This window comes from Linepithema humile, chromosome 3, assembly GCF_040581485.1.
Source record: "Linepithema humile isolate Giens D197 chromosome 3, Lhum_UNIL_v1.0, whole genome shotgun sequence".
Taxonomy (NCBI): domain Eukaryota; kingdom Metazoa; phylum Arthropoda; class Insecta; order Hymenoptera; family Formicidae; genus Linepithema; species Linepithema humile.
The window spans coordinates 24,035,534-24,063,396 of NC_090130.1; the positions used below are offsets into that span (position 1 = coordinate 24,035,534).

General features: G+C 43.8%; 1 protein-coding gene across 1 annotated transcript in view; it reads right to left on the reverse strand.

Annotated features, from left to right (window-relative positions):
* Positions 1-727: 727 nt before the first annotated feature.
* LOC105668817 (homeobox protein prospero) overlaps positions 728-27,863 on the reverse strand; it is a 54,349-nt gene continuing 27,213 nt past the window's right edge. Inside the window, exon 5 of the mRNA XM_067350983.1 lies at positions 728-27,207. Coding sequence (XP_067207084.1) covers positions 27,028-27,207 — 180 coding nt within the window. The 3' untranslated portion in view covers positions 728-27,027. The remainder of the gene's footprint in view (positions 27,208-27,863) is intronic.

Consider the following 27,863-nt stretch of genomic DNA (forward strand, 5'->3'; position numbering starts at 1 on the left):
CGGCAAAAAATGCCACGGTGTTATTTTTATCGGAAATATCCATGGAAAGCGCGCTTGTGAGATTTAGGTGGATGCAACTTGAACGGTGCACACCTCGACACGGGTCGGCTTCCGTTCTAATTGCCCTTTCGAAAGTTTTTGCATTGAAATTTCACACACGTGTAACTATCAAAAGCTGTTGGCGTAATTGTGAGAAATAGTACGCGAGATTGCCTCGGAGGGTGCTAAGTCGAGGAGACCGCCTCTGCAGGTGCTCCCGTCTTCGAGTCGGCCAAATGGATCAAAGTAGAACTTTGTTGCTCTCTTGTCTTTTATCGATGGATCGTACCCGTCCTTGGGGTATATAAATACGTCTTTCTCATGACACGAATAGATGATATGCATTAGAAATGTTAAATGCAGAGATGATGTATGAGCGTTTACTGTACTCAGAATTTTTCGTTTTTATAATTCAAAATTTTTATATTTCTAAGATCGAAGAAAGATTATATATATATTGATAGAATAAACTGTAGATTTGTATTTTATACGCGGCATATTATTATTTTAAGTAATTAACTGAGACGGAGAAAGAGTTGACAAAAGAAGACAGAAACGTAAATTGATTTCGGGCACCGTGCGCCCATACGTTCTAAACTGGCCGCTTACATAAATCGCAGTGATAACTCAGTAGGATGATTTTTTAGAGGGAAAGTTGAATAAAGGTTACCAGACATATACCGCATGATTTATTTTTTTTTATTAAGTTTATTTTATATATCGACAACAACACGTCATACATTAGAAAACAGAAGGTTTCTTGAAGCAAACTCGAATGAAAAGTTTTGTGGAACAATCCGAGAGACACTATGTGAGTGTGCCGCGCCATCATCTATGGAGTCGTATATATATAATATTGCGTGTTTTTGTGTATCATAAATGTTGCGTGTACGTGTCTGTATGTATTTCCATGTGTTTGCGCTTGTGTGGTCTGCGTGTATGTGCGTGTCTCCGTGTACTACGATACTCTTGTGTCTTCTCTCTTGTCTTCTCACTCGCGTTCTCTCACTCGCATCCTCCTTTCGCTCCTTCCCTCTTTTTCGCACTCTTTCTCTCCCGCTCGTTCACGCTTCTCTCGCGCCCAACCACATATACGCGCGCACACGTTCTTTCCGCCCGCCTTTCTCTCCCACCCTGTCTTACGTTCTAACATTCCGCGTGCGTTCTTCTCTCTTTCTCTCTCTCTCTCTATCTCTCTCGATGTTCTCAATTCGCGTATTTCTACGGAATTCAACTAGACTTCGCAGGAAGGAAACTACGCGAAATTGAACGGGGCTCGCACAACGTTCCTCGTTCAATTTCGCGTTTTGAGTTGGTGGATGGCTAGCTTCCACCCTCTTTTGCGTCCCCTCGCGCGTATGTCTATTGTCCTTCTTTTTTTCCTCTTTCTCTCTCTCTTTCTCTCTCTCTCTCTCATATCTCTCATACTACTTCTTCTGCCGATCTCTCTCTTTCTCTCTCTCTCTCTCTTTCTCTCATCGATATGCATTCGCGCTCTCTTTCTTTTGTGGTGAACCATTTCTGAAAATACTTTATGTGGTGTCGCGCGCGGTGAAAATAAAAAATCGTACTTTAACGCGCCAAAGAAAAGGCGCCGCTTGTTCAAAGTAAATGAACCAAAAACATTTCGGTATCGGTCGCGAGGGGTGCAAACTCAAATCGAGGAGATTTCAAATGAAAGAAATTCGTACGAGGCGCCCTCCGCGTTTCATCCAGCCGCGCGCGGAATTTCGCACGATTTCCGTTCTGCCATTTTTGGTGCCTCTATCTATCTCTATCTATCTATATATATATATATAATATAATATATTTATATTTATATATATTATTTTGTTTCTCTCTTTGCTTCAAAAAGCGGCAGTGCATCGTCGTCGAATTCACTCTCGGGCTTTGAGAAGGGAGGGCGATCGTTCTCTCTTTCTCTCTCTCTTTCTTTCTCACGCTCACTCATTCTCTCGTTTTCTCTCTCTCTCTCTCTCTCTCTCTTCATCACTCTTTTTCTCCGTTTAATATTTTTCTAGGTTCGATTCGCGACGGAATAGTCTCGAACCACTCTTCGTCTTATGGCCACAATATATATCTAGGAACGTCCGGGTTTCGGCCGACGGCCTTTCGCGGCGACGAGATGTGAATTTTGACTCCCGTGCCGAAAGAGGTGTCTTTTACGTCTCTCCTCCTTTATTTAGCCAAAGATATATAAGGAAAACTAGCCGCGCAGCGCGAGCCAGCGATGCAGACCCACCGCGCCTCCTCTTGCAATAATTTATGTACAATTTTACAACCTACGACGCCGCCGACGATATAATTTTATTCTCCTTATAGTTCACCTTTAAGTACACGAATAGGACCTAGACATCGTTAATTTTTTCATCTTTACACTATACTAACGAAATCTAAACGTTCAATTTTCATTTTCACCACACTAGGAATAATAAATTTTGCCGTATCGTTAGTATACCTTTATAGAAATATGCTTACAAAAATAGAATTTCGTGAGGCGCGGAAAGCGCGTCGCTGCCGGATGCGGGCGAGCTTATTAGGAATTTTTTCTTTTCATTCTCACTTTGATTCGGAAAATAGCCTCGTGCTATCCCATGGCCCTGCCTTTATTTTCATCGCTCGACGACCGAAATACCGCGAGTGTGTGATTCTCCCTTTTGTGCACGCTTCACTATATATTATATCTCTCGCGCCGCGCAGACCATCGGGCGCTTTTCCCCGTGCGAATAATTTTAGCGTGTGAATTTTCTCCCTCGCTAACTTTCGTCGCTCGCACACTCTCTTTCTCTCTCTCTCTTCCGATCACTCTTCCTCTTTCTCTCTATCTCTCTCTAATCTTACATGCACTCGCGCACGCATTCATACATGGTCATTTTTTTCACTCATACTTTCCGCGTTCTTTTCCTTTCGCATCTCATGCTCACTGCGCCGTTTCCTCACCACAATTCTCACTCTTTCGCTTACGCGCGCAATCTTACTCTCTTGCATCAATCGACCTGAATATCTCTTCTCACTTTAAACGCTCGAGTCGATCTTTTCGTTTTTTTTGTATAGTTTGCCAAGAACGTATATGTGTCTCGAAATTGTGAACAACTCATAAATCGTTTCGCTGTCACGCATCATGTACGTACAATAATACAATCAATCGCCGTAATAATGATAACGGTGACAATTTAAATCGTGATAGGGTAGTAATAACGTAATGTACATAGTATGGGGGAGGGGAATGGGCTAAAATCGTTATAACTAACAATATTCAATAATAGTAGGTGGTGGGTGATTGACAATAGTTAATCGCAATAATAATCGTAATCATACCGATAATCGTTATAAAGGTGTAATTTGTCTTTTTTTGTTTTCGTATGCACAATAACCTCTTTTGTCCTCTCTTTTTTTCATTCACGTGCACTCTCACGCGCGCTCCTAAACTTCAAGGTAACATCATCATTTAGACTCGTCATTACAATATTACATTATTAGATTACATTATATCATAATACGCTAGCGTTTATTCAATAAATTTTACATACTTTGATACGCAGTATGATGGTTTCAAAAACGGTCATCGGCCAACCAAATTTTGTTCACACATCAATACACCTACGCTCAGTAGTCGAAGTAATTTGTACTTGTAGCCATATATTATAAATATTTTTAGTAGTTCGGCCTCTCTTTCTCTTCTTCGCTATCGTTTCGCATCTTTTCGTATTTCTCTTGTTCCATTCGGTCGCCAGTAGTTCGAGGCCCTACACATTTTTTTTGTTTTGATACGAATATTTAAATATTATTTTACCACCGTTTTCCTGTCCCGTTCTCTCCCCCTCTTACTCTCACGCTCACATGTTCTTTCTTACGCATGCACTCTCACACTTTCTATTACTCTTTTTCTCGTTCGCTCTTTCCCTACCACCCTATCTTTTTACGTCACCGTAAACTTCCGAGCTGACGAAATTTTTACAAGTCACGGAAGTGTGTGATACGCTTCCGATCCCCTATCGATCTCTCATCGTTTTCGTTTACGCCACTTATTATCTCTTTTTTTTTTTTCTTTGTTGACGCTTAAATGGTATATCGACGTATCTTTGCCAAAAATATATAAAAAAGACATAATCGCGATTTCGAAATCGAAACAAGCGTGTTTTTCGGCTCGAACGAACGGGAGCACCAAGCACGGCGGACAAAGGGATCGTTTGTTTTAGCTTTTTACAAACTTTTAACATTCACAATTTTTTTTTATCTCTTCGACTCCTCTTTCCTGAGAAATCCCGAAAATATCGCATGCAACTCGTGGACCGCGAAGAGAAAGTTTAGGTATGTCTTTGGATGTCGTCGCGGGGGGGAGATATTTACAATCGTGGTCACGATCGCGCGCTGATAACGACGAGTAAAAATTCTCGCTCGGATCCACCGGATATCTCCCTCCGGCGCGTCATCCGTTTGGTGCTCTCGGAACTTCGAGCCCGCATCGAGATCGAGGCGCGGTCACCGGGCGACCGAATCATTCCCGAAAATGTACAATAAATTTCTCTCGGTTTCGTCACTTCTCGCACACAATCTACTCCTATCCTCCCAAAGTACACACTCCCGCAAAAAACGCTCATTGAGACCCGCCCGACACCTCAAATGCACTCGTTTATTCTTTCCTCTATAATATAGATCTTTCGTCTTCTCTCTCTTTTTTTTTACAATAACTTCTTTAGAACATCCTAAAAACCACGACAGGATAGATAAAGTCGATATCTTTTAATTCTTCTTTTTTTTTATACACCTAAACGTTACTTGCATCCGTTACGGACGGGACCGCCGGTGACCGGGCCGCCAATCGTGATAGTAGGATTCAACCTCTCTGTCGACATTTCGTCATTTCCTCCCTTTATCTCGTCTCGCTCATATTTTTATCGCGCTCACTTTATCACACACACATACACACTCTCTCCCTTTCTCTCTTTCTCTCTCTCTCTCTCTCTCTCTCTCTTTCTCTCTCTTGCTGTCACGCGCCTTCGTATTCTCGCTACCCGTCATCGCTTTCGCTCTCTTTTTCATTCACACTATCACGCTCTCGCGGTCATCTATTATCTCTCGCTCGCTTTTTTTTCTCTTTCTCTCGTTTTTTTTTCAAATTAATATTATTATCATGATTCCTTGCTACGAATATGTCGCCCCTTTATTTTTGTCTGCCGCATCTAACGTATCTTCTTCTTCATCTTTTTTTATCTTTCGAAATGCAACCGCGACCTTTATAAAAATGTACACTTACTACGTTTAATTGTCATCATTTTCATCATTTAAGATACAACAACATACTATACGTATATGGCTCTACAGATGTTCGCTTGCACTGCAACTCAAACGTGTGTCGTGAATATCTCCCGGCCTGTCGGCCGTCGGCGCGAGAATCGGCCGATCGGCGACGAGAGCGTTCTCGAGAAGGATCGATTGCGCGCTGAATCGCGGGAGTACCGTACTCTCGTCGTTTAGGCCCGTACTTTTGCTCTTTTTTGAATTTCTTTTTTTTGTTCTCGTCGATGGAGAGGCATCGATCGCGTCTTGTGGCACGTGTCGAAGCCGTCTCGTCGAGCCGATCGATCGATCGCGCAGACGTCGGCGAGGCACGGGAGTATGGATTTAGTGTTTATTATTTTTAAATTTGTTTTTTTTTTTGGAAAATTAGGACCTTCCCGCGAGCCGAGTCGCCGAGAGCCACTCGGACACGTCGGGAATTCTTGTTTAGAAACTCCTACCCGCGTTATGCTTCTGTCGGGGCACCCGCAAGCAACACTATCTGGGCTGTGTGATCGTCTTACATGCCTTCGCGACCATCGTCGGCTCTGTCGCCGACGATGCAGTTCGCGCTACCGCTTGCTTTCCCTTTCGGTTTTTTTCGGTACGAGTTAATGGAGCTCGATGGGCATAACGGCCTAATGAGAAAATCAGGATGTTAATTTCCACGGTGTGTAAAACGCACGGGTTTATCGCGAATTCGAGGGCCAAATTCTGTTACTCCACTTTTCCACTTTCGCCCTTGTGTGAACGCACGGCTTTACGATGTTGTCGTCACGCCGTGTCGATTCGAGAGCCGGCTCGACCCGCGCATCGGGGAGGATATGCATCGATCGTTGGATCGTTTTGATTTTCACCAGCGAGCCCTGGGGATGAGACATCCCGTCCGGCTCTCCGATCCCGCTCCGCGGGTCGATCTCTCGAATCCGATAGTCTCATCCGATTTTCAACTGTGTTGCGAGCGGGCATGCCCCAGTCTCGTTGACCATGGCGTGTGTGTTAAACTGGTCGCCGTGTGTGTGTCGCGGCGGCACCAGGCGGTATACTGTATACAAATATCATTAAGTTTTATCATTACAATATAGGGTCTTTTTTTCTTGTTAAGTTTATGCGGCATGTATATATGCATTGTCGTGGGAAATGAGAACCAGTCTTATGGCGCCTGTCTGTTAAGCGCAGGCATATTCTGTAACGTAAAAATATATACATCATCTGTGTGGTATGTATAGTGCTGCTCTGTAACTCAAGATTTTACATCCAGTTAATTGCATCTCCTGTTTAAATCCTGTACAAAAATTGTTCAGCTACGCTTTGAGGCAGATTCAGCCCCGGTCGGTGAGCCCGAGTCGCGCGCGTCTCCCCGTTAACGGCCGTCGTTGATGAGGGGTGAGGGGACGCCCCTCAGTGGCGAGAGACGATCGCGAGTCATCGCGATATCGTCCTTTTCGTAGCGGAGAGATACTCTCCTTTCGCGCGCGCGCGCGGAGAACGCGCGACCCAGTCTCACGGGGCAAGAACGAAGCGGACCCGCGGGTAGGTCGGTGGTTACCATTGTTACTTGTTTTTTTTTTTTTGTTCACAAACTGCACGGCAACTAGTGTTCTGTTTATCAATTTTATTATTTCTGCTGTTACGTCTGTCTATTTTACTGCTGGTACCTGTAACTGTGTACGTATGCGTATGCGTGTGCCAGTGTATAATACGTGTCCCCGTGTAAAATGTCTCTGTCGCGTGTCTCGATCAAATGGTCGTGTGAGGATGGCGTAATCCGTGTGGTGTCCTATTAGTGTGTGACCAAACGTCTCCCATACCTTATCATCGTCGTATTATCATTAAATATCATTAGTATACTATATATAATATTATATCGAAAATAACGGATAATACAACACGTAGGGAATCGAGGGGGTTGCGATTGGATAGATTGGTAGAGGGGCGAGGGGGGAGAGGTAGGGGGGATGGGGGGGAAATAGTTGGTGTTTCCGGCGGGTGGCTCTCCGAGGGCGGAGGGGGACGTCGAGGGACATTTGGTTATGGGGGATCGAAAGGGGCGCTAGCTGCTAACATCAGCTGGTAGCTGTGTATCTCGGGGCGTTTTGCGCGTCCGCGCTCGCGATCGGTGCTCGGGGGACGTGGCTCGTCGTCGCGGGAGACACGCCGGTCGGTCGACGCTCGACGACGAGGTCCTGCGCGGTGTGGGTGGGTGTGGGTGCGTTCGCATCCCGACGCGAGATCTCGTGCCGATCGTCGAGCGGGTGGTCGTACTCGTACCGGCGCGACTCGCCGATCGCGGGCGCACGGACCGCGCTCGATGAGCGGCGGAGCTAAAGTTACATGGTCTCCCCACACGTGTGCGTACAATCGTAAACGAAGTCTTTTTCATTATAAGTCCTGTCTACTAAAAACACTAATGGTAAATACGTTATCCGGCGGGATTTCTTTATACTGATTGGATTATATTTCGGAGGATTGATTCAATAGGAGTGATTGATTCAGCGGAGGACGAGGGTGGGGGCGTAGTGATGCAATTAGATCCATGGATAATTAACGGAGAGTGGGATCTTTGGGTAATCGGTAATCGGGCTGGGACAGTTATCGCGGATAAATGGGAGAGGTAATTGAATGATCCACTGAAGAGGGGTCGCGGGCGTACAAGGGGTAGGTGGGTGGGTGGGTGGGTGGGTGGCTGGGTGATCAGACGAGGAGGCGGGGGGAGGGGGGGGATGAGTGGGACTTAAAACCGGGTATCGGGTTACTTTTAATCGCTTGCTTATTAGAACTGGACTGGCTGATACAACTGGTAGAATACAAGTTTTTTTTCTTTCCTTTTACATACGGCTATTACTTCGATATACGGTAGGTAGTTAGTTATGTAGTTGTCGACACACAATTCAATGGTTACTGGGCGTTTACTGTTTATACTGCTTTACTGTTTGTTTAATTGTTAATAATTAAGTAAGTTTAATTGTAGTTAGTTAGTTAGCTCTTACGTAGCTCTCGTCATTCATAGTTAATGTGGTTAAATTCTACGCTTGTATTTGGGAAATCTTAAGGGGTTTTCGGGGAATCGGTGAGTGTTTTGGGTAAGCGCCGAGCGTGGATCGCTCGGCGGTACGGCGACCGCGGGAATCGCGGCGCGACGCGTCGCCCGATCCCGAGCGACGCGACTCCGCGTTCCGGTGCGTCCACAGTTGCCGGGATCGGGGCGCAGCGGCGTGCGTTCTCGGCGATCGCCGATCGCCGCAGGATCGACGCGCGACATGCGGGTTACGTTGATGGGAAGTGGGAGAGACCATAGTACACATATATATTATGTAATTATACTTATCGCATAGTAATTGCATTTAATCAATACACGTGTGTATTATCGGTGCATAGCAGCGTTCCGAACTCCTTGCACGAACCAAAATATCTTTATAGGACGTGGATAGGTAGCGTGTGCATGAGTGTGTACGTGTATCTGTATGTACGGACGCGTGGTCGTTTGTTTACTTATCTCTCTTTCACCTCTTTATGCCATTTTCGAGCGGACGATCCTGTCGAGAGAGGACGGACACTCGCGAGGATGCGAGTTTGCGAGCGCGTTTCCCGGCGAGGGGCGCGCGAAGCTTTCATACGTCGCGCCGACATTCGCGTTACAGTGTACGGCACAGCTCGTGCCTCTGGTCTCCGGAGGTATCTTATTTAAGCGTACGCGTGTCACGCGAGGACGATAATGCCCATGGGATTGCCGTGACCCGGTTTAGCGCGCTAAGCCGAGGTCGCGGCATCGTGGTATTTCGCGCGCCGAATTCGCCCGAAAACGCGCGACGCCGATCCGCTTCCGGGTTGTGCTCGCAAGCAGTGGATTAACGACAGAACGTCGCTACGATTTGATATATTTTTACGCATGGTCCCGATTTACGAGTTACGGTAATCGGCGAACTCTGGCCGGTTCGCGCGTCAATGTACCGAAAGATATTAAGGAGAGGGCCTTAACGCGACGACGCGCTTCGCTCGTCGTCCCGTTTTGACGCTGTGTCATCACGCCCGCATCAAGTTACGGCGCGCTCGGATCTCGGATGTGCGCCGGATTTGTCCGAGTGGCGGCCCTCTCGACGACAGTCCCGTCCTCGCTCGTGTGTGATAGCGCGAATGCGCGCGACGCGAATCTGTTTCTGTCCTGTGTGTATGTGCACGTTAGCCGGCTTTATCAGGATGAAAGAAACGGGCAGCGGGCGAGCACCAGTCAGGCTTTGGGTGGGCGTTCGGTCTATGTCGGGCCCCTTTGTATAATTTTAGTATTTTTTTCGTATAAAATCAACACTGAAGGCACATTCTATCGGACGAGTCGGCCCAGTGTGTGCTGTGAGTGAGATTGGGCGCGGGACCCGTATCCACACAGCTTCGCGTGGCCGCGGCAAGCCTGGCGTACTTTTGCTGCGGGCCCACGGGGGCCTTATGCACCCCCCGGCGCTAGCACGGGGCAATCATGGACGAGGGGGCGGGAGAGGGCGGGCGGGGACAAGGACGGGGTAAATCTTAAAGCGGAGATATCTTTGGTGGCAGCCGCGGCCGGGCCCCGCGCGAGAAACTGTTGTTTCAAGTGACGGTTTATTTTGATCCGGTTGCCTTCTTCTATTGCGTCGGGTTTTGGGGGACTGTTCATTTTTTTCGCTTAAGTCGAAATGGCTATTTCAAAATTGAGAGCCGGCCCGACGCTCGCCTGACTTTGCCCAGGCCAAACACAATGGTCTTCGGGGTGTTTCGTGCCCGCAATTGCGCGCGTGCCTCGCGGCGACGATTCGCGGTTTCGACGGAGATCACGAAATGTCTCAATTGCAATTTCGAAAATCAAAACCGGTCCTGCCGAAACGTCGGAGAATGACGTGCAGACGTGATGCGGTGGCATTTGTTGCTGCTCGCAAGGATCAGGGTGGAAATTATTAATAACGTATGCTTCTCTGTGCTCGTCTGTAACTAAGGCATTTTGTAACATGGATAATGTTGAAAATATTTCCCTGAGTATGCATAGAATATAATTGCGAATTCTGCGCTACGCTATGAGTATGTATATTTCGCAATCGTCGGAGTATCGACGACGATCGCATCGGTATACCTATTTCCGCTGCATCCTTGCGAGAACGGAGATAAACTTAAAACCGGTTGAAAACAATCGCGCGTGGATCCCAAGTGGATCGTCTGTCGCGTCTATTTGTTCAGCAATTCGACGGCGTTAATTATCGCGATGCCAGACGTGATCTCCGGCGAATACTCGCAGTCGAGCCGTTCACGCGCCAACTACGAACACTGGGATTAAAAACGTGAAGAGCCTGCGTATATGTGTGTATGTGTGGCGTGTGTGTACGTGTGTATCATTCTTTTAGTTCTCTGCACTTTAAAGAATTTCGTCGGAGAAGGAAACATTGCTCACTAGCGTGGAAGAGCGTAGAACCGGAAGCCGTTCGCTTCGATCGATCTCGAACGATTAAGATTGGAGAGTTTCTATCGCGTCCCTTCAACAACGTGTACGGGAGAGGTACAGGTGAATCGCGAGATTGATTTATCATCTCTCGGCGAGAGACGTCACGTCAGTGGACATGACAGTGACATCTCGCCAAAAAGGAACGCCAATCATTCTCGTTCGACCGATGCGTTCATTGTTACAGTTCCGCGATTTATGCGTGGCTCCTAGAGATCATCCCTAAGTAAACTGGTAATACTGCTTTCCCCTACTGTCCGTGGCACCCTCTGATAACGGCGTAATCTATACAACAGTCGGGTGGATTTCTCCAAACCGGTAAACGAGTGCCGCAGCGATGCGCGCTTCTCATATATACGCGAGCTATACTACTTTTACAACAAAAAAAAACAAAAAAAACAAAACGAACGGGCGATGAATTCTTCGTCACAGTAGTGCGGTCCCGCGACAACATGTCAACGACTCGAGTAACCAAGCGAGAGAAACAACATAACACAACGAGGCTTAGTTTATTATTTATACAACGGAGACGTTACGAGAGACGAAGAGTCTAAATTTGTGTGTGGATAATGAAGAGAAGCGCGCATCAGCGCGGGCACTCGACGTGTTCAAAAAGACTTAGCATTAAAACAACGGCAATACGAAAAAACACATGCTAATTCGACAATCGAAGCGATATCTAAGCTATTGCGGAATGTACAAAAAATTGTGGCGACTGGCCAGGAGTCCAAGAGTGAGAGAAAGCGTCCGTCGTGAGTGTTTCGAGGCGGCGATTTAAGAGGTAACAAATCGTCCGTCCGCTCGAGCACCACGCCGGACCGATCTCCCAGTCGCCTTGCGTCTCTACGTATTCACTAGAAAACTTAAACTCAACAATCAGGCGAACCTACAGCTGGAGACGTCGATCGAGAAGAATGATTCGCGCACGTCCGTCTCGTTCGGACGCGCTTTACTTATTCAGTCGCGGCAAGTTATTTGTTTTATTATTTTCACAGTTGTTTTTTTTTTTTTTCCACGCGCGTGTCATCGCGCTCTTGTCGATGGACGTCGTGCGGTACGCGTGCTTAAAAACAGAGGCAGAGGGCTCGGTAGTGTTTCTCATAGAATTGTCTCTTCTAGGCTTCGCTTTCTTCTGCGTCTCGGGCCTTCGCTTTCTTCCAAACGACAACTTTGCGCGCGGAGGGCGCATTCTTTCGCATTCTATAATTATTCTGTCATATAGATTTTTTTCTGATGCACTTTGTTTATCGTGATTCGTATCGTATGCCACTGTGTTCCGAAATGCTTGTGGATATGAAGAACATTTCTATTGTAATCAAGGGCGTAGGTATGCTGCGGCGTGTTCGTTCGAGAGAACGCATGGTTCTTTATTGTGTTACTGATAATTTGACACTGCCAGTTAGCATACGTCACGTAAGTGTGAGCTTCGAATTACTGCCTCTTTTATCGTCAAAGCATTAGTTGCACATGTGTGATTTCGGCAAGAGACGGAGGAGAAAAGCTGTGAGTAGCTTTCTCGTCACTGCAGTACCGTTGTGGTGCTATTGCGTGGGTTTCCTGAATTTAGAACGTAAAACCAGTATAGCCGGCGATATTTTGTACGTTGCGTTGCGCGTTAGCAACTCGGAGAACGGTTGAACTGAAAACCAGTTTTAATGTTTTACGTCTCTTACACGTTTCACGGAAAAATCACGCTTCGCGATTTGTAGAGGCAAGTCTTTTACTCAGCAACAGAGCTCATTTGTTTTTTCTTTGCAATGATAGAATCACAGTGCACCTCCGCGCGGGTTTCAGTTTTCTTATTTTAAACGGAGGGGTTATTATTCACTCTATACATTCTTTCTCTTTTTACATTTTTCGGTCAATATTCAACTTTATCGAATTCAACGGTTTAACATGATTCTTTTTAGCACCCAATCTTGTTTTGTTTTAAAACGGGGTAATATTTCCATATCCACTTATGTTAAGAGTTACGTGTCTTGGGTTGTGGTTCGGTTAAAGGGCGGGGACAGGGGGCGATGGGGTAGGAGGAGGGGAAAGGGTACGGAGGAATATGGTGGACTTTCGCAGGACTCTCGTTGGATAGCATAGAGTTCCAAACGCTCCGTGATCTACAGACATTCAATATTAAACAGATCAATCAACTATGTCGTCGTATAATACCACTAGGATAGTTCATAATCGTAAGTTATATCAATAATATAATCATATCATTAGGTATCATTAATGCTTGTGTGTGTATGTGTGTGCTTTTTCATCGTGTATGTTTTTCTCCATTATACTTAAGTCTCAAGTTACAAGCTAGCGTATAAATGATGGGTAAGAAACGACCACACACGCCGACGGCGGTGGATCCTGCCGGTCCTGACATCACGGAGTGTGCCGATCGGCACCCGCGCTGCGAATCCGCTCGTTCGTACGAGAACCGAGAGGAGTTAGCCGGACACAGCCGCCGCAAAAGCGTCCCACGCACGGTCGATACACCCCCTTCACGCTCGACGAGGCAGAATCGTCCCGTCTCGGTGGATGGTTTTTTAGCCACCATGTACCGGGTTGCCTCGTTACCGTTTATACTATATATCATTAATCGTATTATCGTTATGTACCATTACTCATTAATTATTTTAATTAATCGTTAGGTATAATTCAATTAATCGATACTCTTAACCCCTTTATCGTTTAATTATTATTGTTAGGTAGTTTATAGTTTTATTAAGTTTCGATAACGCATACGGATTGGAAGCAAACCTTGTTCACGTGGGGAAGGATCACGGGAGGGGCGTTGGGAGGATGAGCTGGCTCCTGCGGGTTTGTCTCACGGGAGGCAGGTTGATGTCTCGGAAGGGACGCACCTGTTGTCCCGCGCGAAAATCTGCGAAAAATCAGAAAGTCGAATAGCGGATCTCCAGTGATTCCTCTTTTCCTTTTTTTTCTCCTTTGTTATGTGTCACTCATTCTCTCTCTTTCCCGTTTACACTCCTCTTTCGCTCCCGTCCTTTCTCTCCTTCTTACGTACCCGCTCTTTTTCTTTTTCTTTTGTTTTTTTTTTTTATTTTCCACTTTCCTACGTTATGCGAATTGCTTAGAATGCGTCACGTCTTCAACGAATTGCAAGTGGCAAGGTCTGATTCGTTTCGTAAGTCAATGTCTTGGGTGGTTCACTTTTGCCTCTGCGTCGGCTCACACAATCGTGTGAAATTTTATATTCTCTATTTTCTTGTTTCTTTACTTTTTTTTCCTTCCGTCTCTCTTTTAAACTTTTCCTCGTACTGCGCGTTCGCGGTCGCGTCCGTACGCTCTGCTCACGGGACCAGCGACCATTTCTCTCTCTCTCTCTCTCTCTCTCTCTCTCTCTTTCTCTCTCTCTCTTTCTCTCTCGTCCCAGCGTGGCACCTTATCTCTCGTTCTTCGTGCTTGCGCGATTTCGTCTCGTCCGCTCTTTCTTCCGGTCATTCCAGTTTCTGTCCCCGGAAGTACGATGCGCGTCACTTGGAATCGTAATGCCGCCGCACTACTAAATCGTCGTCCATCGTAGGATATGTACTATGCGTGTACAAGTGTGCACTGGAAACTTAAGTCGTTACTGTCTCTCGTGAGTGGTACTGTTATTTCTGCAATCGACATACTATGGCACTTTGCAACGAGGGATCGATTTGCCGTGGTCGCTGAAAGAAGGTGCATGTACGCTGCAAAAATAGTCCTCCTTTTTGTCGACGCATCGCATATTGTGTGGGACGCGTTGTAGTCGCTGCGTTATTTCTGTATTATCATCGTCGTAGAATCTGTCGTAAAATCTTTTTCTCACAGGGAAAACTGAGACTGAAACGTTGAACGAAGGTATCGATACTTGCTTATGTGAGTGCTGGAAAACGGAAAACCGGTGTCGCGATTGGCTCGACATGTGTCTGTCTCTGGCGCGGAATCTCTGTGGTAAAACGCGAAATAAGTGCGGGAAAGTAGTATTGTCGGTAGGAGTATCGATAATATAATAAGCCGTGTCCACTGATCAATGATGCGCAGCTGAAGCGCCGTTGTTGTCGCTTAGAATAATCACCATGCTGACGATATCTACGATTGACTGAATGAGCAGTAATGGTTCCCGTAATTATCAGCCGCCTCGGTAATGATTTACCAGGTAATTGCTAGCTGCGCGTTATTCGCGAGCAGAGCTGTAAAATTTGCGAGGCATTACGGGCGGTCGAGGCACATCGTATTTTCCGGGAGCGCCTTTCGACGTATTCGTTGCGATGCTGTATGCGTGGTTCTAATCGGTGCGTTATTACCTCGCGTGCCCAATGTTGATTTGTCGATTACAACGTTATTTCGAATCTTTCAATGGTACTGTGCTTCGGATCGGGATTAATAACTATGTATCGGGATCAATAACATCGTCTTGTTTATCGTGGCAATTGGACAATAACTCTTCGAAGACTGTTCGTGAAAACGGCGACGCCGTTTTTTTTCTCACGGCGTTACGGCGTTATCGTCGTTTAGCTCGCTGAACTCTCTACAGCAATCCGCTTGACAATTAAAGTGACCGCTTGGAGATGAGTGCAAACGCGAATAACGAACGGAGGTCGTCGTTTCTGCGAATGATTCAAAATCAAAATCAATTTCAAGTATTGTGCTTCGCACTTTATTCTCTTGTTGCACGAGCGACAAATATCGCTTACATATATATATGTGTATAATCTTTTACTATAGTTTTATATGTTTAAAATGTTTGAAAGCTATGATTCTTGTTTTTTTTTCTTTTTTTTTCTTTAATGTGAAGTATTATTGCAACACTGTAATATTATTCGTTTTCATACGTCGTGTGCATAGCCTCGTCGAATGCGTCGTTGCGCTAGACTTTCTTCTGGTACAGCGCGCGCGTACAATGATCGATCGATTGCGATCGCGTATTGTTCTTAGCTCTTCCTACACAGTCGTCACAGTCGAGTCTCACGAAGATACGCTCGTGATAAAGAGATATGGATGGCAAGGAATACCGCGGATCTACGCGACGAGATAATGATTACGCGACCGATCCCTCCTCAGCGCGTAATGCGTTGTTGTGCATCGCTTGGCGTGCATCGCTTTTCGAATCTCTCGGATTTTTTCTGCGAATTTTCCGTCACCGTCCCGCCGACCGCAGGGAACGGCGAGTCGACAGTCGTCCATCTTCCGCATCAAAAGTTTGTCTCCGCTTCTTCCTCTCTTCCATTCCACGTCATCGTTCTTTTGCTCTACCTTAGCAACGAGCGTCCTTACACTTATCCCGGGTGACCCGTCCACTCGCGTCGTCGCTTTTGTTTACATGCAGGAAGTGTTTTTCTTCTAGGCGCGAGAAAGGCTCGCCTTCTCGCCGGATAGGTGTGTTTCGCTTCGTTTTAGCTTCACTTTTTTTGCAATTATTCTTCTTCTCTTTTTTTTTTTTTTTTTTTTTGGAGGGGAACACCTTGCGGGGAGCGTGGGGTACATCGGGACGTGCAAACGGGGACGGGCGACTTTCCGAGCTTGGGAGGTAGGGACTTTGAAGGACGGGTTGCGCGTCCACGGCGCACGCTATTCCTTCCGCATTTTCGTCGACGTGGACACGAACCGCGAAAATTTCGAATCCGACCTGACGCGGCGGGAACGGAGAGATCTATTAATTTCTTTTTTTTTCTTTCGATGGTTCGGTGGTTTGCTGAGTTAGCTGCGAGGTTTCGAAACTTCCCACCGCCGGCGGAATATAATATATGTGTATATATATTATATATATTATATATTTTTTTTTATATCATTTATATAATCTAAAGAGTGAGGATCGTGGAAGTAGGTCGATGGGGAAGGTCGCCCGTCCTGTGCTTTCCACGTGCCCTGGAAAAGTATATACTAAGGCCGATTTTGGTTAAGAATACGCTTCACTTTTTTTTCATCTCTTTTGATCAACTTTTAATTTTAACGTTAAGGCGCAACGTGATAAACTTGTACTTTTTTCCTTGATGTGTCTTTTAGATTCTGGCCGAAACTGCGTGTAACTGTGTGTATGTCCATGTACGTGTGTGTGTACCTTGTGTGTCGCGTGTATGCGTGTAGGATGTACGCGTGTGTGTGGGTGCTGCTGCATCGCGATCGATGTTCATCGCCTTGCTGAGCACTATCTGTTGTGTAATCTCGAGCGCACGCGAGAACACACACAGGCGTCACTCCGCCGCGCGTCTTCTCGCGCGCCGCTCGCATTTTAGGAGCTGCTTTTTTTTTGGTGTCTGCCAAAAAACGGAATTTTTCACTCTTCGCCGCAATAAGACGTAGGTACGCGTGCACACCCTGAGTGCCGAACACCCTTCGGTGCTCGGCACTCCGCGGCACGCACGTACACACGCCTTCTTGCACTACTCTCTGTGTGTCGTCTTGTGCGCAACCAAAGATTAGCAATTAACGAACAGAATCGTTTCCTCGTGCCAAAAATGAACCCATGAAAAACGCCGGTAAAAGGTACGAAAGGAATTCTCGCGTCGAAAGTGGTATAGTATCATCAAACATCGTAATGCATGTATGAAAGTAGTCAGGTTTCTTCGCCCGAAGCTCTGTCTCTCCTGGAGTGAGTCCGGATGTGAGAAACGCGTGGCGCTGTGTCTCGCCGGTGAGAACCTGGCGATGTCGCGGTATATACTGCGTATCGGCTATTGCAACTGAACCCGGTTTGAAACAGTCACGTGAACGAAGTAGTCGGTGCAAAATTTGTTTTCTCCAGACAAAAATATGATTGCCCTTTGCAATAATTTGTGCGTTCAACAGTCTGCTCATGTACTTTCTCAAATATATGCCCTTTTTTTTCAAAAACATTTATATAATACCTCTCGGTATTCTAAGAGAAGTTTTATTATCTAGTTTAGTACTAAGCAGCAACGTCAGCTTCTTCTATCACGTGACTTTCGCATAAATAAAAGCTGGTTGTAAAACTTGTGTCGGCCGCATGAAGGCCTCTCTGCATGGATTGCATGTAACACAATTACGTTACGTACGATCGTTAAGTGTAATATCGGAACGCACTCGGTGCGAGCGTCCGCGGGTAAAGACAGAACTTCCGGCCCAAAATGTACTGGCTTGTGTGAATGGTGCCCCGTCTTGGACCGAAAACGGACTCTCGCGGGGCGCAGAAAAACAATTCCCACAATATCTTACAAGACGTTCCGGCCGACCGAGCAAGTCGCCAACTTCGTCATTCCACTTTTTTTGTGCCCCGTTACGTCGGCTAAGTCGCTCGTAGGAGACGTTTATCTATCGTCCTTCGAACCCTTTTTTTTCCGCCCGTGTTTATTTTAATGTAGAGGAAGAGTTTTCGTTGCTGCTATCTACAGAATTAATTGACGCGAACGTTCGACGTTTTGCTTTTCATATTTTTTTTTCTCTTTTTTTTTCTCGATCGTCTCGATCTTGACGAAGTGACGAAGATGGCCGACAAGGCTGACAGTCGTGCGCCTCTTCACCTCATTCTGGAGGGTCTGCGTTGTACATCTCCGAGGAGTTCATTAGACTCAACGCGGCGATCTAGCTCACATCCTCACACATCAACGTAGGTTTACTGTTGTTTTGCTGCTTGCTTGCTAGTCCTCGTCTTTGCTTCTTCGTTACTAAATAAGTTATTCTTTTTTTTTGTCTTAATACACCTACGATTCCCTACACGATAATACGTATAATCTAACACGACTGCTGGTTGAGACGTATGCGCAAGTAATATATTCCAAGGAATTACAGGCATTACATGTTCTCATTCTCATTTCGTGTGTTCTTCTCTTGGTACACGCGTGCATACAGTTCACACTCTCTTTCGTTTTGTCACACACACACACACACTCTCTCTCTCCCTTTCTTACCTTTACTATCTTTCATTCGCTTGATTCACGCGCGACGCAGGGTCGCAATAAGAATTGCAGACGGTAAGAAGAAATATTTTTCGTTAAATATGGAACAACACGTTCGTGTCTATTTCAAAGATATTTCGCATCGGCGAAAAGAAGGAAATATGTTCGATATCAAGTACGAAATGAGCATGGGGATGCTGCGAGCATGTTTGTGAGCGATTGTGGATAAATATGAAATATAGAGCTGCGTCTCTTGAAAGTAATACAGCGTGGAAGCGAAGGCAGACCAGAATAATCCAATTTTCTGTCAAGCAGGATTGGCCAAGATTCATTGTCCTACATTCTTTGCCTCGCATACTCTCGGTGGCCGAAGGGTTGGATGGATAATGACATTTGTGATATCTGCCATTCTCTCGATGGTTGTGCGCGTTGCCTGCCCCTCTCTCTCTCTCTCTCTCCTGTATCTCCGCTGAGTCAAACGTCGGACCGTGCTGGACCGTGCATTTGTTCGATTGCTCTCTTTCTCGCTTCCCGCCTCGATCTCTCCGTCCTCTCTCTCTCTCTCTCTCTCTCTCTCTCTCTCTCTCTCTCTCTCTCGTCATACGAATCATACGTAACATCAGATTCTCACACGATCTCTCATGTAAATATTTTTTTCTTGTCTTCTCTCACATTCGCGCTTAACTCTTCCGCATTCATCCGCTCGCGAAAGATTTGCCAAAAGTATCGTGCACGAAAGGGTTGGGGAGGGGAGAAAATTCCGTAATAACTTACATTTACAAACTGGCCTAATAATTTCTCCTCTTAAAACTCGCTTTTCCTAATTTTATCATTTACTAGTCTTGACTTTACAATACATATATGCGGACCTCCCGGTAGGCAAGGAGGTCGGCTCTCTCTGTATAATTTCTTCACTTCTTTTTTTAGCAATTTTTTTTAGCACATTCACTCCTCGTCTCTCGCCTCAATTCACGCCGTCCCTTTCGCTCGTTGTCGCCTATCGCTCCTTCTCCCATTCACTCACCCTTGCGTACCCTTTCGCTCTTCATTGCTTTCTCTCAGCTAGGATCGGTTTGCGCCGAACGTCTTTTGCCCGTGGCTCCGAAACTCAGTCCGAAATCGCAATTCGCATAGATTTCTTCTCAGTCGTGACTTTTTTCCTCGTGCATGTTATACACATTTGCGTCTCTTATTATCATCGATCCGCTTTTATCTCCCTGCATGGTTCAACTCGTCCGAACAAAAAAGATCACCTGTTGAGATCGCGAGATTTCGTGGCTTCAACGACGGTCGCATCAAGGACACTTGGCTCCCTACACGCTTCTACACCATCCATAATTTCGTCGGTTTCCATCTCTCTCCCATGAACCGCCATCCCTTCCATCCCTCGTCGCCCACCCACCCCCAAACTCCCGACTGCTACGGATTTTCCGAGAGGTGCTCTCTTCGACGCTCTTGAATCTTGAGCGAGATTATTGTTACGTAAACTTTCGACGATCGGCGATGCAATTCAAAACGAGAAGCGTGCATGTTTGTTGTGTGCTATGTAAATTACCGCTAAGTCGGAAGCTGGAGTATGCACAGCCTTCCGACGTCTGCTTTGCAAATTAAAACCTGTTTGATTGCGATTAAAGTGTTACCTTTTCACGATCCGCAATCTGATTTAAATGCAGGAAGAGTTTATTTTACTTGAAACAAAAATATTTTATTTACGTGGCGATACATAAATGCAATATTCAGAATGATATGACATAAATTTTCCGATAATTTAATCAACGTTGCCAATTAATTATTTATTCGGCAAATTTTATTAATAAAAAAATTTTACTCGCTTTTTATTTTTAAATATCAACTTTTTCTAAAATACAAACATGTGGATCGTGAAAAGTTAAGAATAGTTGCGCGACGACAGGAGTATCGACTGTCTTCGCTATTGTTCTGCGAAATAAAATCCATTGGCCATTCACGATTTCTCGTCTTGAAGTCGCAAAGTCGAGGGCACGAAATTATCGATCGTACAAGTCAACTGAAAGCTTTCATAGCTTATCGAGCAAAACTCAACTGTACGTCTACGTTAACTCGAGCCGGAGTAATCGACGGCATCGCGAGCACCCTGTAACTTAGGAGTACGAATTAACGAGATCCATATACACGCGGTGATATGTCCATAACCGGAGGCGGTAAGGCCTGCCTGATGATTTTTAGAAACATTTCACGGGAGGTAGACTCGGAAGACCTCTCGGATTCCTCGGTCGGATTATTTTTTTTTTTTTTTTAATACTCCCCGTTCTCCTGCCCGACTTTTCGAAAGTCGCTCTCACCTTAATCCCCTACCAAAAACGTATTGTAGACTTAACATGCTACGTGTACTACGAGATTATCACACAAAGTTTGCTCACTCGGTGTCAACAATCAGTTTTCTTTTTTCTTTTTTCTCTTCTTTTGGCTTACGCACGCGATCTCACATAGAAACATAGTTTTTTTTTTTACGCTCTACTACACGCTCTCCCTCTTTCTCCCGTCGTGTACAGATAATCTCATTCTCTCTCTCTCACTCTCACGTTTTCGGTCGTTCTCCCGGGTTCGCTCCTCCACTTCGTTCCTATCGCGCGTGCGAAAATTCGAAAGACGCGATTTCCGCCTCGCTGAAACGTCACAGGGGGGGAGGGGGAGATAACGTATTTTCCTGTCCTCTCCCCCCTTTTTAATCTTCCCCCTTTCTCTGTATACTACCGCGCCACTATCGTAATCGCGCATTCGCCATAATAAATATACCCTAATTACACTCCTAATAGTTTGAGGAATTATTATTCTCAATGAACTCGCTTTGAATTCCCACTCTGTCTCCTTCGCTTTCTCTCCGGTGCCTCTTTCGCTCTCTCCCATTCTCACTGATTTTCTCTTGTTTATCACGGCTTAATCTCAAACTCGTTAGTAATGATCGTATAATAATAATATAATTATATAATAATAATTAGTTAATTAGTGTGTTTTTTTTTTAAAGTAGATCCTCTTCTGCAGTGTGATACGACCTTCCGCTCGTTTTTTTATCTTTAGTTAATCGTTTATATAATAATTAATAGCAAGTGTTAACGTTAAATACTATTACTTATTTCTGCTTACATGTTCCTTAAAACTTACGCATTTAGGTATGTACGTATGCTTATTATTTCTTCCATTCTCTCTCGTATTCGTTCTCGTTTTAATCTCGTTTCCGTCCCGTGTACTCGTTTCTCCGTGCGTCGGCCCCGTTTTGCGTAAAACGTAATTGAACGGCGAGTCGATTCGACTTTTTGTATTCACTTTGTTTCGTAAATCAACAGTCGACTTCCAATCATTCACATTCGGGAATGTGTGCCCCATTGCATTTCCGTCTCACACATTTCGTCGATCTCGCCGTCTGCCTTTCTTACGCTCGTCTCAATCTCATTGTACGCGCATCCGTAAAATCGTTGAGAATTTCGCCCCTTTCTCTACGCTCGTGCTGTTCATCGCCAGTTTCGTTCCACGATCTGTGTCGCGTCGTTAGATCGGGATTATCGATCGGGAGGTAAGCAGCGCGTTTGATTCTCCCATCGGTGAGAGGGAAATCTTGGCGATCGCGGCGAACCACTGGTTTGCCACTCGTTATCCTCGTTCAGATACTCTTTTCCTGAGCCTCGAGCCTCTCTTCACGGGCCGAGTACGTGTGTGTCTGCTGTGCGAATCTAGAACGGCTTGTTCTTCGCGCTTTAAGCTTCGATTCTCGGTCGACGGAGAAATCAAGAAAGCGGACTCTCGTACTTACTCTTCCGTTTTTCAACTTTAGATGGCCTCGAAGGATCACGCGAGAGCTACTTATGCGTCGTAACGGTTCCTTATTCCCAGATTTTGCAGAATAAGCGACCATACGAAATTCCTCTGATGTTTCAGCCTATCAGCCTGATAAAGGCGACTGGGAATTCAAAATTGGCTTGGTCTTGCAAGCTTTTGTTCAACTATTTCTTTATCACTTTCCAAAGTGTGTGGTCATATCCAGTGGCGAAGAACGCGGAATCGAGATAATCAAATATTTATTCATTTAGTCCGTGTCATGATACATAGCTTTGTATGTGTGATTTACGGTTCCTCTATGGCTAATTGCCGAAAATAAAAAAGAACAATATCTTGTTGTAATATCAAATTTTAATCCAATTGCATTTTTAAAAATCGAGTTTAGTTTAATGGTTAATTTTTTTTTTTTTTTTTTTTTTTCCTATTGAATGCAGATAACGCTGAAAAATGTAAAATAATCATTTTCAGTGCGACAATCTGAAATTTTTTTCGACGATCATCGCTGAAGTTGGAAATTTTCTCATAGTGCAATCGAAGAAAAGAGAATGAGAACGATCGTTCATATCGAGTTATATCTCATTGTGGCGTAAGATTGAAATAGTATGTAGCGTGTGTTTTCAATGCTGAAATTTGCCGTAAAGAAATTACGTGAAGTCCTATTGTGTTATTAACGGTGGTAATTGAGAAGATGTTGACGCGTATCGACGTGAAAGCGCAAAGCTTTATAGAATCGAGGTATATACGGTATAAGGGGAGTACGCTAAAGATTCGTAAATAACAGATTGTTAAATAATCGTTTAGATTTTAAGTATTGTCTTCAATCAATATTTGGGTGTATACTGGGTTATTGTTCTGGTATTGTTATTCTGTTCTGTTGCAAGTTGATGAAAAATAATTTATTTTTATCATTTATATGTAAAGCATTAGTATTATAATTCAGTTTCACCAAATTTAATTTTTCTTTCATTCTTTTCGTATTGATAGATCAGAGCGTTTTAATGATCTCTTAATAAATATGATATACATGGATGCTACAAGAAGGACAGGACATTTGATTAAAATAATCTCGATAACATGATCACAGTCAAACCAAACAAAACGTAAATAAAAGATGCAAAGAAAAATTTTACAATGTTTTCAATAAATCGCAGGTTTAATCTTGAGAAAAATGCCGTTCTTTAAGACGCAAATTAAATTAATAAAAATTTAAATTAAACAATATGAATTTTTGAAGAGTAATTTTTTCTTCTACTGCCTTGGCGAAACCTCGCGAAAATTGCGACAAGTGAGTCAGCGAGCTCAGGTATCTAACGCATATCTATCTTCTTTTAAAATATCCAAATTCTTACAAGAGAAACTACATTTACATTAATCAATTATCTCTTTATTCCCTTCTTGTCCCACTATAAATGTTTAGACCAAAATCTTAGGCCAGCGCCGAAGGAATTGCTAATAGTTTTAGGCCAAAGTCTAGTATAATAAAAATTGAAATTTTCAAAATTTCGTTCTCACTTCAATTAATTCAACAATGCGCGCTTCAGTTCGGGCAAAAGGAACTGCTCGCTTCCTCGATTCTCGTTGAACTCACCAATCGCGAATTACAAATTAAAGTCGTTTCAAACTTTTCTAGAAAGAAAAGATAGGCTGATAGGCAGTTGAGAATGGTTCAAATATGCCTAATCAAAATAACTTTTTTTTTTCATCTTTTTCCATTATACTAATATAATGATTTCCAAATTCTTTCTGAATGCAGGAAAGGGTAGTACAGATCGGTCAAATGGAAACAAAAGCGAAACCGCATATTTACGCAAAATTAAACGCAAACAAAATTCATTTTCTCCTTTTATTGTCGTTTAATTAATAAATAAAATAATAATCAATAAATCGACCATTAATCAATTAAAAAATAGTGACTCGTGACTAGGTTAAGACTCACCGCTTGCAAAAAGATACTGTGTGTGTTCGTGTACGGCCTGATATATACTATCGATATAATTTTAGTAATCATTATTATAATAAAACTAAATATACATAATAACTAAAGATAGAGTGTAATTTCACAGGATAGATAAGCTAGGGAAGGGCAAAGTTAGAGGAATGGCAAGGTAGTTGAAGGAGATCACCTTGTAAAAACAAGGTAGGGATAGAAATTGGTAGCATGAAAGAGCGGCATATGGAAATTGCATATGGAGAAAAAGGCTGGATTATTAAATTAACTAAGTTCTCCGTAAATGACAATTTCAACGATGACAATAATAATGTTAATATAATCATTTCATACTAAGATCGTCATATATTGATATAGTTTGATAATAGTGAGCCTAATAATAATAATATATTAATAATAATATAATAATACAGTAATAATAATAATAATAATAATAGCAATATAATAATGATAATAATAATAATTATAATAATAATAATAATAGTGCACGTAGTAGCGAGACTAATAGTGGAAAAATAAAAGTTAAATTATGTGCACTCGCTACCACTCAAATTATCTCTAATATTTTATATCGTTTCATTATTTATATCTACAAAAATTTCTAGAGAGAGAAAAAGTCACAGTAAGAGTATAGGGGCGCCGTCTCTGACTTTTCGCACGTTCGCGCGCGTGAACGTGTGGTGTAAGTTAAAACGTGTGTAAGTGATTAACTGTATGCGTTTGCGTGTCCGTGTTCGTAAAAGTCTGTATGTGGGTGGGTCGGGGTAAATAAGTGGAGAAAAGGACGCGCGGTCGTGCAGCCCTCTGGCACACGTCCTCTTTACGCTACTTTAATCACGCCAACATCCGTCTCCTTTTTCGCTTTAAAAGTCTAATATTTATATTTAATTACGCACCGGCGCACGATTATATATCATTTTTATTTTTTCTTTTGTTTTTGCTACACTACTGTTAGAATACCGCCGGCGCACAAACTTTACGCAGACGTTACGTCCGACTTGCATTTCTTTGTCGCCCGTACTATTCCTAATCTCGTCACTGCGACTAGCCTAATCTCGTTTATACAATCAACCATTAATAAAAACAGCTATGTATATTGACCCGTGCACCGATTCTCTTCAATGCAACGTATGTACCTCTCGACAAATGTATCTCTTTTTAGTCGGCTCGACAAGTGAATACTTAGCGAGCGAACGTAAAAAATTACAGGGGAACGAAAAGGACGGAGGAATTTCTTCCCCGGCAGATAGGAACAGGTTTTCCTCGTGCGGAAATTGCCATGAGCAGTCGCTTGTTCATTCAACGCATTTTGGTTCTCGTGAAGTCGATTCTTTGGTATCGATGTAGGCGCGCACGATTGTTTATTTTCGCGTCGCTTCTTATCTGGTTCGTGCGCGCAATGTAATTTAGCAGCCAAGCATTTTCACGTCGATCTCGAAATTTGTCGATCGATTATACGCAACGAAGCAAAACTCTACAATTTATAGGAAAAGTCGGTATTCATTCGGCGTCAGTTGAAAAGCGTCGAGGTGAACCTCATACTTTTAACCAACGAATATATTTATGTCGGAGATTAAATTTTTTTTCTGAAAAAAAGCTTGCTACTAATTGCAGCAGAAATATCTTCCTATCAAAGTATGAATTGCCATTATTCATTCATCGATAGGAAGTTTTTTTTTAAGTTTTATCAAGGAGAGCAATCGATCTTTCCAAAATCGAAGCCACTTGCAGAGCTTAAAGTAGAATTATCTGGAATAGTTTTAGTGCAAGGTTTTCTTCTCATCCAAATATATCGTTTCTCTGTAAAACGGCGCAGGACGAGGAGTATAGTTGCCCGTCTTGCGTCGTTTTTCATCGACGAAGGTTCCGCTTCCGGGTCTCGCTCGAACCAGAAGAGGAACTACCGTGCGATTTTCAGTATGGCTTAAAAAATTTTGTTTTTTGTTTTTTTTTTTTAGATATGCTCGCAAACGTTCCAAACGTCTCTGTCTTTCTCTGCAAGTGTAACCCCTGTAGTGTCTTTAGATCCCTAATCGTCATTGTCTTAAATCCTTATGGTGTGAGGTGTAAAATTAGGCGGTAACGAAGTTAATTACCCTACGTTACAAACAGATCGGACAAAATCGACGCTAAAAAGCTATCTATCCTCGCCGTTCGTTGACCACGCATTCGTCGTGCTTCTTCGTCTCGTCCCAGGATCACCTCCTCATGCTCGTACGGTTGAAACAAGAGAAACGTCGTTGAGCGTTTCGACGCTCCGCGGCTTTCGAGTTTCGTCAGCCGTAATGGGTGGTTCGCAATGTTTTTTTTTTTGTATGTGTGTTTGTGTATGTTTCTTCTATATTTCCCGTTTGATTCGTGATTCGGTCACAGCCTGATCCTTCGTTGGCATCTTGACGTCGCCCAATGGACGTCGATGGTGCCTCTGTTCCTTCGTCCGTGTCTCCTCTACTAGCCCTCGTTCTCTTTCTCTCACGTTCGTTTTTTTTTTTTGCGATATGTTATTTAAGGATACCTGAACACGCACTACGCGAAGGACGTGTACCTCCTGGCGGATGCGATCCTTCCTCGTTGGTCGTTCCTGATTATCGGGAGCCGACAAGCGCAGGCGAGCCCGCGCACCACGAAGAGCAAGAGCCACGCGACCTCCTGATTCATTCGAGCTGCTCCAGGAAGTTCGGGCTCTTGAAGTACTCCGGCACCGGGTCGTCCAACCTCGAGATCACCTTGTAGATGGACTTCTTCCAGCTCTGCTCGGAGTCCTTGCCGCCCTGAATCGCTTTGAAGAATTCTTTCAGCGTTTGCTCCACAACATACCTGAAGTTGCTGGGTACCTGAAAGTTCCGCATTACTGTTAGCATTGTTGCAGCTGCATCACGGCAAAGTCGCTCGACGTCACGGACATATATAATTAGTCTTTTAATCAGCATTTTTGCAACAAGAAATGTCATCATAAATACTAATGCACAAAACATTAGTTACTTCGAACTCTACAAAATCTATTACATATTTAAAATTATCAAATTTTATTTATCCTGGTATTTATATTAGCAAACTATTTATTCTCATTTAAATAGTAGAAAGATAGTATTATAATAATATGTTTTTGCAAATTGATTTTTAATGATTGAAAAGCTCAACAAAACAACAACAATAAAACTCACATGTTACAAACTAAAGAATTAATTTAAATTAATTTTTTGAGATTAATTTTTCTTAAATTTCTAAAAATATCGCTATTAAATACTTGGCATTCAACTCTTAAAATATCTTATGCGTAAGACAGATGTCTTATGCATAAATTTTTTATCATACAAAGCGTGCAAACACAATTAGAATCATAGTGAATCACAAAGACGCACGTGAAATATTTGATAAAACATACGATAAGTACTAACACTGAAAGCTTAATTTTATAGAACCGATCGACCGCGACGAGTCGCGTTAGAAATTCTGTAATGAGGAAACACATGCTCGTTTTTCGTAATTG